This window comes from Temnothorax curvispinosus, unplaced genomic scaffold (genome assembly GCF_003070985.1).
Source record: "Temnothorax curvispinosus isolate PA1 unplaced genomic scaffold, ASM307098v1 QBEX01008337.1, whole genome shotgun sequence".
NCBI lineage: Eukaryota > Metazoa > Arthropoda > Insecta > Hymenoptera > Formicidae > Temnothorax > Temnothorax curvispinosus.
The window spans coordinates 1-10,658 of record NW_020218117.1 but is presented as its reverse complement, the minus strand read 5'-3'; the positions used below and the strand labels follow the sequence as shown (position 1 = coordinate 10,658).

The following is a 10,658-nucleotide window of genomic DNA, read 5'->3' as shown; positions in this document are numbered from 1 at the left end:
TCTCTCTCTCTCTCTCTCTCTCTCTCTCTCTCTCTCTCTCTCTCTATGTCGTGCTGTAAGTACATTTAGACGTGTCAAATATCGCTCTGTATTCTGAGAATATTTTCTGCTGTCTATGGCCCTTCGGGGCCTTCTCGTTACAGTGCACGGACTGCAAAGCCTGATTGCTTGCTACTTCTCCCTGTTCAGGGTCAGATCACGAGAGTCTCTGAGGTATTTTCTCTTATTTCACTGTGAATCTCGATTGATTTTTCTGGAACTCGATCTTCTTGCCGAAGTCTGAGTGAGGGGCGCATGCGCTGACACATCCCATTGGTTCCTTTCGTGCGATATGTCGAAACCGGAGCGGACGACGGATCCTTCTCCCACTTCTGCGGACACGGAAGGCGGCGGGCAGAGGGAAAACACAAATATAAATATTACGAAAGGTCTTACGCGTACATTATCGGCGGCGAATTTGCAAAACTCTGTATTAAATGCTTCGAAAGTCAATGCCCTGAGGCAATCTCTTAACAGGCATCACGACAATGTGTCGAGACTGCTACTGACTAGCAAGGAAAATCTTGAAAAGAGAACTCAGATCGATTCGGCCTTTCGCGCTTGTAAAGAGGCATTTATTGAACTCTCTGCGGCATATCTTAAGATGATTGAAAGCGATTCTCAACAGGTTAACATTGCGGAAACGGTCAGAAGCATAGTAGGCGACGCCTTGTCTGATGCCCACGACAAATTAACAGCTAGCTTGAGCGGCAATCTTCAGCCAATAGAGCAGAGGAACGCCGGCGCTTCCTCTGTGCCCTCTTATGCAGCGGTGGTTTCGGAGCAATCGTGCGTGCGGGTGGCTCGCGGCTCCTCTATCGAGGTACCTAGAACCACCAACTTGATTGTTATTCCAAAGGAGAATTTCTCCGCGAAGTACAAAACGTCTAGGGAAACCAGGGAAGTGCTGCAAAAGACCATTAAGCCATCTGAGTACAACCTTAAGGTCAACAGAATTACGTCAGCGAAGAACAACGGTGTGCGTATTGAGGCACTTACTGTGAATCTGCCCAAGATAAAAAGTTCTCGGGAACTTGAAGACGCTGGACTCAGATTGGAGCAGGAAGGCAAAATCAACCCTAGGCTACTGATTCGCGGAGTGCCATGCACCATGTCGAGGGAGGAGATAAAGGAGGATCTTGTCACTCTCAACCTAAAGGACCACGATGCGCCTGAGTTAAAAGTTGTGTACATCTTTCCCCGGAAAGATAATCGGCGCACGACCAACTGCGTGATTGAGGTCACTCCGGGCATCCGCACTCATTTGCTTAAAGACCGGTACATATTTTTAGACTACTTTGCCTGCGAGATTACTGACTACGTAAGAGTCCTACAGTGTTTCAAATGTCTTGCTTTCGGTCATTTCGCGAAAGATTGTCGTTTCACGACTATATGCGGTCACTGTGCAGGCGGTCACGAAACTAGGAATTGCACCTTGAGGAGCGGGGCACCGGAGTGCGGGAACTGCAAGCGATGGTTGCCTCAAGCAGGACGACAACATTCAGCCCTTGACAACAAGAACTGTCCCATCTTACGCAGACGTATGTCGGAAAGGATTAGCAGCATTAATTATGGATAACGAGCCTACGAATCATCTTCGTCTCTGTCATGTCAACTGCCAATCTCTGCTTGCACATCTTGATGAATTCCGATCCTTTTTCGTTGGTTCGGGATATCATATCATCTGCATATCTGAATCCTGGCTAAAACCGCATGTACCTGATCATATGGTCTCTCTATATGGATATCATCTCCTGAGATGCGACCGTGTCGGTAGAGGTGGTGGGGGGGTGGCAGTATACATGTCGAACTCTTTCCGGGCCTCGACCTTGCGTCAATCCGGGAACATCAACTGTGAAGGTCCTGAACATCTAATTCTTGAGATTTCTGTCAGGAACTGTTCCAAGATACTACTAGCTGTTGTTTACAGACCACCACACTGCGGATTTTCGGATTTCTTTGACGTCTTTTCTGATTTGTCGGTTAATTACAAGCACTCCATCATTTTCGGGGATTTTAATGCCGATCTTTGTTCCTCGACCTTTGACTCGGAACATATTCGATCATTTGTACGCGCATCTAACTTTTTTCTTGTGCCCTACACCACTACGCATCATACCCGTACTGCCTCCACCCTGCTTGACCTGTGCCTTATAGATGAGTCTAATAAGCTTGTCGATTACGTGCAGCGTGAGGTCTGCTTTCTATCCGCTCACGATCTCATCGCCATCACATACGATGTCAGGATAGAGCGGATCCCTGAGCGCACCATCCGAGTTCGGGATTTTCGAGCTTTTAATCTGGAGAATTTTCTCGACGAACTTGCGTCTCTGAACTGGTCTGAGCTTTACTCTGCAGCTAGTGTCGACGCAAAAGTTGATATCTTCAACAATCTCCTTTTGACTTGTTACGACCAACATGCTCCCTTCCGGGTCATGCGACCCAAGCACCTGCCAGCACCTTGGCTCACGGAGGATATTAAATCCCGGATGAGGGAGAGGGATAGAGCCAGAAGAGTCTGGATGAGGAGTAGAACGGACGCTAACTACCTCACCTTTAGACGCCTGAGAAACTTGGTGCAGGTCGAGGTACGGAGGGCTAAGTCGGAGTTCTTCCATGAGGAGTTCCAGGATTTGAATGAGCCTAATGAGATCTGGCGAAAACTTAGAAAATTCGGTCTTCTTAAATCCAAAGCAAGGACGGAGAATCTCGCTTTTACCAGCGAGGAACTTGTTGACCACTTTACGTGCAACGTGACGTCGAACACGGACTGTATCCAGGCCATCTACTTGGGCGAGACTGCGTATGATGACTCAAAATTTTATTGGAGCAACATTGAGCCCCTGGATATTGTTCGGACTATCGGCAAGAGTAAGTCGGATGCCATGGGAGTGGATGGACTACCTCGGAGCCTGGTGGTTAGGGCGCTTCCGAGCATCCTCCTAGCCTTAACTCACATTTTTAACTTTTGCTTCACCCACGGGGTCTTTCCTGAGGTCTGGAAGTCGGCCATTGTCTGTCCCGTCCCTAAAGTTAGAAGTCCTGCCGTGCTAAATGATTTCAGGCCAATCTCTATCTTGTGTGCTACCTCGAAGGTCCTCGAGCGCATCGCGGCAGACCAGATTATGAGATACTTAGAGGAACACAACCTTCTCGACCCTTTTCAGTCTGCTTACAGAAAGGATTTTTCCACGCAGACGGCGCTCATAAGGGTCTTGGACGAGGTCAGGCTGGCTGCTGATAAGAGGAGGATCACTATAGCCGTATTTTTTGACTTTTCTAAGGCCTTTGACAATGTCTGTCACGACATCTTGATTGACAGGGCCAGGAATCTGGGCTTTGCTTGCTCTACTCTGCGTTGGCTTTGTTCCTATTTAACCAATAGAAAACAGGCGGTACGCGACCCGTCCACTGGGATGCCGTCGACTGAGAGAACTGTTCGAAAGGGTGTACCACAGGGTTCTGTTCTCGGACCGATTCTCTTTCTCCTCTACCTGGTGGATTTCGGAAATGTCCTACAGCACTGCAAGTACAATTTTTACGCGGATGATCTTATGATCTATCTGCATGCTGAGCCAGTGTTTCTTTTGGACGCTATCAGGAGGATAAATGAGGATATAGAGAGGATTGTGCAGTGGGCTGTCGATAACAAGCTGACGATCAACCCTGGAAAGACAAAGGCAATGATCTTGGGAACACCGCGCTTTGTAAGGAACGTCGATCTGGACTCTGTGCCTCAGGTTCGAGTCGGGGAATCCGCGATTCCTTTCTCGGACTCGGTGGAGTACTTGGGTGTGACAATCAATAGCACTCTCTCATGGGAAAAACAGGCGACTAAAACGATCTCCAAAGTGAATTCGGCTCTCTACCAGCTTAAACTTTGCAGGCAACTTCTCCCAGTTCCTCTTCGTGTGAAGCTTGTCTCTGCCTTAATGCTTCCTCATTTTGACTACTGCTGCACAGTTCTCACTAACATCACAGGCCAGCATAACCTGCGCCTGCAGAGAGCCCTGAACAGATGTGTGCGCTTTATCTTCAACCTCAAGCGCGACGAACACATCACTCCGTATCTTGTCAGATTGGGCTGGCTCAAGATCGATCTTAGGCGGTCATATTTGGTGGGAAGTCTGACATTCTCTGTACTCAGGAAGGAAAAGCCGCAAGTTATCTTCAGCAATTTTACTTTTAGGCATGAAAACATGCAGCGGAATACTAGATCTCCAACCGATATCCTTAATCTTCCGCTCTGCCGTACTGAATTCTTTAAGCGATCTTTTTGTTTCTCTGCTGCCGGGCTGTGGAATTCTCTCCCTTCCGACATTCGCAACACGACGTGTATCGGCTCTTTTAAGGCGAAATTATATAAATTTCTGTTCTCATCTTTAAGCGCATGAGATTTCTGTCGGTAGACCTAAGCGTATCTTGAGATTATTGTGTAAACTATTTTTTGCCCTACGGCTCTTGCAAATCATTTTTTAGCTATTAGTATCTGTATTTTCTTTACTTACTTTACTCTTGTATCTTCCATTGTAGTTACTCTTTTTTTTATTTTTTTGTTATATATGAATGCACGAATGTTTATTTTATTTGACACTCTTTGTAATTTGGTTTCGACGCTTTAGGGGACGTAGTCCCAGAGCGTCTAATAAATGATGATTCTGATTCTGATTCTGATTCTCTCTCTCTCCCGCTCTGGAAAATTTCGTAACCAATTTTTAAAAAGATACCGATTCCCAAAAAGATCGGTAACGAAAAACTATACAGTTTATAGCACTCCCCGAGAAATTCTACCCCTACTTCATATATAATTTTTTGCGATTCGGTCAATTAATTCCCGAAAAATTTGAAAAATTTCTGATACCGGCTTCCAAAAAAATCGGTAACGAAAAATTATACACTTTATAACATTCCCCGGAAAATTCTACCCCCGTTTCATATACAATTCTTTGAGATTCGGTCAATTATTTTTCGAAAATTAAAAAAAATTAGAAAAACCGGTTTCCAGAAAATCGGTAACAAAAAACTATACACATTATGACACTTCTCGGGAAATTCTACTCCTATTTCATATATATTTCTGTGAAATTCGGTCAATTATTTCCCGAAAAAATGAAAAAATGTCGAATACCGGTTCCCAAAAAGATCGGTAACGAAAAATTATACATTCTATAACACTCCCCGGAAAATTCTACCCCTACTTCATATACAATACTTTCAAAACCAGTCGAATAGTTTAAGAGTGCATAGCGGACAAACATACATACATTCATTTTTATATATATAGAGATATATTTATAATATATTTATACTTATAAATATATATTTGAGATTTATTTAACAATAAAAACAATCTAAAAACTATCATGGAAAACTATTTTTAATTTCGTACATATTTAAAAAATTTGAATTGCTTTACGTTCTTAACATCTTACTTGATTCGTACGAATATAAGCAATCGAAAAAAAAACCGATTTGTCCCGACCTCGCCCGAGTCGAGCCCGGCGCAGTTGCTGACGATCAGTGGAAATCACTGGTAATCCCGAAGAAATCTTAGAAATCAACATGGGAGTCAATAGAAATTTCATTGCAAATGCCGCAGTCCAAGTTCTTTGATTTCCAGATTTCTTGAGTGAGAAGCCCCTCGACGTACATATAGGCCGTGCACAATTGTGATGTGCATCCAGACTGTGGGATTGGATCTGCGTTTGAAGACGTCCAGGAAAAGTAAGTTGTTTTGTATTTCATTCCATCAATTTTTTTTTATCGCACATATGTGCGGAAAACACCGAAAAATATCGAAGCTTTTCTATTACTTTCACTAATATGGTAGTTGCTGTTTTGTTCGAAATTGTAAATATATCCCTTATATATACATATTCAGAGCGAGATCCCATAAATCGTTATATAGAAAGGTTTTACGTGACGTAGACTTATATAACTACGTATCTATACATATCTTACAATATATGTATATTGTAAGATTTTATCTCTTCCAAATGTACATATTGATTAAAGAGATATAGAGTAAGTTATAAGTTCAACGTAATCATTATACACACTACTAAACAAGACAGCAATATAATATATACATCATATTATAAAAGTCACAAACATCTTACTCGTGGCTGATAGTAACTAATAAGTTACATTGCATATGGCATGTGCGCTTATGCTTGTATCATGTCATACTAGTTGTCAAAGTGAAAGAAATATGTACATTCATAACTTTTACACTTGAAACAGTAGCACATCATATTCCAAAGTATATACCTTAATAAGTATGGACATTTTTTTTTATAAAGCAAAGGGGAATCGATCGGAAAGATATTATTAAATCTTTGAATACGAATATAGATTTTTTTTGCAATCTTTGCCTCCAATATTATAATTATTATGTTTGGCGCTCGCCTGTACATATTAGATGTCCGTGTCATTAGTAATTGTTGTACATATTAGTTGATAAGTTGCGCGTACAAGTAACGTACAAAATCGTGTTTTTCGTGACTCGCGCGAGACGTTGGCGGATCGCGACAGATAGCAACACTCGCGCGACTCACCCGACTCGTGCTGCCCGCCCACGGGTAGCCCGCAATTATTTGGAACCATGAGTACTCGCTCCGGCCGCTATTCGCAGGTGCGCGAGCAGAGGAGTACCGTAGGAGGATTCGCTGTTCAAACGTGGACTCGAGAACACACACTCGCCTTGCGCTCGCACAGTTCGGAGTAATCGAGTGAACTCGCAATTTCGGAGCTCGACAAGCCGCCTCAGTAATCTCGGGCTTGAGTGCTTGCCTCTTGCACATGTGCCTGCTATATCGCCTGCTTGCCGTATTGCACGTTTTGCCTGCCTGCCTGCCGCGGCACGTGAGTGCCTGCACATCCTAGCCTGCTGCACGCCTTCCGCTCTCCATCACCACAGGGAGGACCGGACGCCACGAGGCCGCGACAAGACCATCGGGCAACGATACGGTGAGTCGCTTTTCGCTTGCTTTCGCTTTATTCGCCTAATTAAAATTGTGAGGGGATTGCCCCTCTGGTCCTTCGAACCGCGAAATCTCATCGACCGATCGCAAATCCGGGGCGATTAACACCCCCCCGAGCATTGGTCCTTCGAGCCGGATCCTTTCCTTCTCGCGTCTAGAAGCTTCCGCCGACCTTTCGCGCGATTCATCGGAACTCCGCGTGAGCGTTTGTCATTGCATTCGACTAATCGGCGTGCGTTATTGTGGTCTCGCCTGCGTGCGGGCCATCATTCGAATTTTCTTGCATCGTGTGTGATCGGCGCGTGCCCCCTTGCCCTGCGTGATATCTCTCGTCCTTCGTCGCACTCGGCACGTGGCGACGAAAATATCCGCGTAGGAGTAATTGCTTGCGCGCGTGCTATCACTCGACCACCTAGTTTGGTTCATTAATCGAACATTGATCTCGCGGTCCATCGGGACATTGAAGTCGGATAATCGGGGTGTGCCTTTCGCGTGATATATCTTGCCCGCACGTCGCACGGCACGTCGCGGCGAATATATCCGCGTATTCGTTGTTTTCGCGCGCACGCCATTACTCCGATCTCTCGAGCTAATCTTTGCATAATCGTTGCGGATTTTGCATTTGAAAAATTAATTGCGAAAGGCGATCGACTATTCGTGAATTTTTATCGCCATCAACCTTTGTTTTCGAACTCGAGTCGTCCGCCCCCCCTCGACCTTGGCGAGCGGCGCGGCTTTCGCTCATGCTTATTTGGTCTCCGCATTCCGGAGCGAGACATACTTCTTGCGTTTGTTGTGCTGGCTGCCACCCCCTGACTTCTCGACTTTCGAACTCGTTGCTTCGTTTCGTGCGTTGTGTATATATTTTCGCTACCGGCTGACGAGCATAGCGTCGCGCGTTCACGAGCGGCTTCAATTTGAGACAAGTACATCTTGTACTCCGGTTTCAAGATGACTCGAGGCAGCAGCGCGCGGCGCCGCGAGTTGTGCATTCGGCGCATGCAGGAAGTGCATCAATATTCGATGCTCGCGGTAGACAACGTGGCCATGAGGCCAACATTCCTTGTTTGGTATCCGGCGGTAGCGCAATTAGTTCAGGATTTTGAGGAGGCCCACCTCCAAATAATCCAAGACGCTACGGATGAAGAATTCGCCCAAGAAGACGTGATACGTAATGACTTTGACACAATGCGGTTCGCGGTAATAGGGCGTTACGAAAGCTTCGTTCTCGCGCGGGAGACCGACGACTCCGCGCGGGGCGCGCCGCCGGCGCATCACTCCGCGATTAAATTACCGAAGATCGCCCTTCCTCAATTCAACGGTGATCTTGACAAATGGCCGTCTTTTATCGCGCTGTATAACCAGGCGATCCACGAAAATCGCAGTGTGTCCGCGATCGAGAAATATCAATATTTGTTGGCCTCGCTATCGGGGGAGGCTCTCGGCGTGGTGAGAAACCTGCCATTGACCGCGGAAAATTACGAAATCGCGTATGATGCTCTTCGGGAGCGCTACCAGAATAGGCGCAAATTAGCGACGCAGTACTGGCGTTCGTTCGTGCACGCCAAACCGTTGGTTGCGGATTCCGCCGAATCCCTCCGCGCGTTACTGGACGTGTTCACCGAAAACACGCGCGCCCTGAGTATGCTGGATTATCCGGTCGACGCGTGGGACTTTATGCTGCTTAATCATTTACTCGAAAAGCTCACTCCCACGCTCCGGCACGCAGAAAATTTTTCTCGTAAATACAAGTATACACAAACAAAGTAAATACCATACTAATCTTGCACGGCTAGGATATAGTCATAATATGCAAAAGATTTCAAGAAAGTATAGGAAAATTTAGAGAGCAAAAAATAAAACTATACGCAGAAGTAAGTATTTCCATCAAGTATGGGACTTTCGAGAGCGCGTTTTACTACGTTAATTTAAAGACGAATGATTCAATTATATTTTGTCCGATTGTCTTATCCCGAATATCGCTGATGAACAAAAAACGAGACGTCTGTTGCAGTCATGTCAAAAAACATAAGTTGAATAAGTTGCCGTTATAGGCTGAGGCGGTCAGCTGTCCGCCACGTGCGAACTTAAGAACGCTATAGAGACCCTGCCGAGCTGCCCTAGATATAAAGGTCGATGTTGAATCTTAATCACGCGAGAATGTACCGCCGATGCGCCGCGTAGCGGGCGCGAGCCGAATCCTCTCGCCGCGCGAGCCCACGTTGCCGCTCGCGCCGCGCGCCTTCCGTCGTCCACGATCGCGGTTACTATCGCATTTCTATAAAGAACATAAACTATTGCCAGATACGCAACGAATATTTCTATACAGTTCACAATAGGTACCATTCTAGATTATATTTTTCCTATACTGTCTTAAAAAACAACGCTCAATCCAAGACATGTGAAGTTGGCAATTCAAGCTACAACGTCGAATATACACATACTAGTATGGGACTTTTTTTATTATTCTCATATTTCCTTGTTAGTATGGCAAATTTATTTACCTTTAGGTTACAAGATGTATCTGATCAAACTATTACATTTCTATTGTCATATATTAATTTCCGGTTGAATACGCGTATATCTTACCGGAACCTAGCAAATCTAGTAAATTTTATTATGAGTATTCAACATTATTCGAGAAAAATTTTCTGCGTGGGGAGAAATTTGAAGCGGCCCACATGACCGTGGAATCGCCGCGGTATGATCAGTTAACGAGATTTCTAGCGGGATACTGCACGGTGCTCGCGTCGGCGTCGGGCTCTTCGGCGCAACCGAGTAAAAGGAAGGCCGCGTCGACCACCTCGCTCGTCGTCCAAAACGCCGCGTGCCCTAAATGTACGGAGCAGCATTTGCTGGCTAAGTGCCCCGTTTTCCTGCAGCTCTCAGTCCGGGAGCGGCACAATTTCGCTCGCGAATCGGGGCTCTGCCTAAACTGCCTCCGCGCGGGACATAACTTGAGGAATTGCTCTAGCCCGTTTACCTGCCGGCATTGTCAGGCGAAGCATCACTCGCTCCTGCACTTCGGGCAGGCCAACGCCCCCTCGCTCGAGGCCGCCTCGGCGGTCACTCCAGTCGTGGACAGCCCCGCGGCTCCGGCGGATACGGGCGAGAGCCCGATCGTCTCCCTGGCGAGCATTTCGAGTCGCGTAGTCCTGCTCTCGACGGTGCGTGCGGAGGCGCTCGACGCTCACGGCATCGCCTTCCCGGTTCGTGTATTGCTCGATAGCGCGAGTCAGGCTAATTTCGTCACGGAGAGCTGCCTTCAGCGGGGCGGCTTCGCTCGGGCAAGGCATCGTGCAACGGTGATGGGCGTCGGCGAAACGAAGGCCGCCACTGCGAGAGGCCTCACCTCATTCGTAATCCGGGTGCGAAATGAGCCCGACATTCGATTTCCGGTGGAAGCCACCGTGCTCCATCGCATCACCTCGCCGTTGCCTGGTAGCCGTGTCGATTCCAAACCGTGGGATCACCTGCGAGGGCTGCCCCTCGCAGATCCGGAATTTTATTTGCCCGGCTCCATCGATATCCTGCTGGGGGCGGAATCCTTTGTGTTCGTGTTGCGCGACGGTCGGCGTACCGGTAAAATCGGGGAACCGGACGCCTTTAACACAGCATTCGGCTGGGTTTTGATGG

General features: G+C 46.8%; 1 protein-coding gene across 1 annotated transcript; it reads left to right on the top strand.

The window, feature by feature from the left end:
- The first annotated feature begins 331 nt into the window (after positions 1-331).
- On the top strand, positions 332-1,618 carry LOC112457818. Its single transcript, XM_025021085.1, has one exon. The coding sequence runs from the start codon at positions 332-334 to the stop codon at positions 1,616-1,618; it is 1,287 nt and encodes a 428-aa protein (XP_024876853.1).
- The last annotated feature ends 9,040 nt before the right edge of the window (positions 1,619-10,658 follow it).

Coding starts and splice junctions, on each gene's coding strand:
- LOC112457818 (XM_025021085.1), top strand. CDS start 332: ATGTCGAAACCGGAGCGGACGACGGATCCTTCTCCCACTTCTGCGGAC.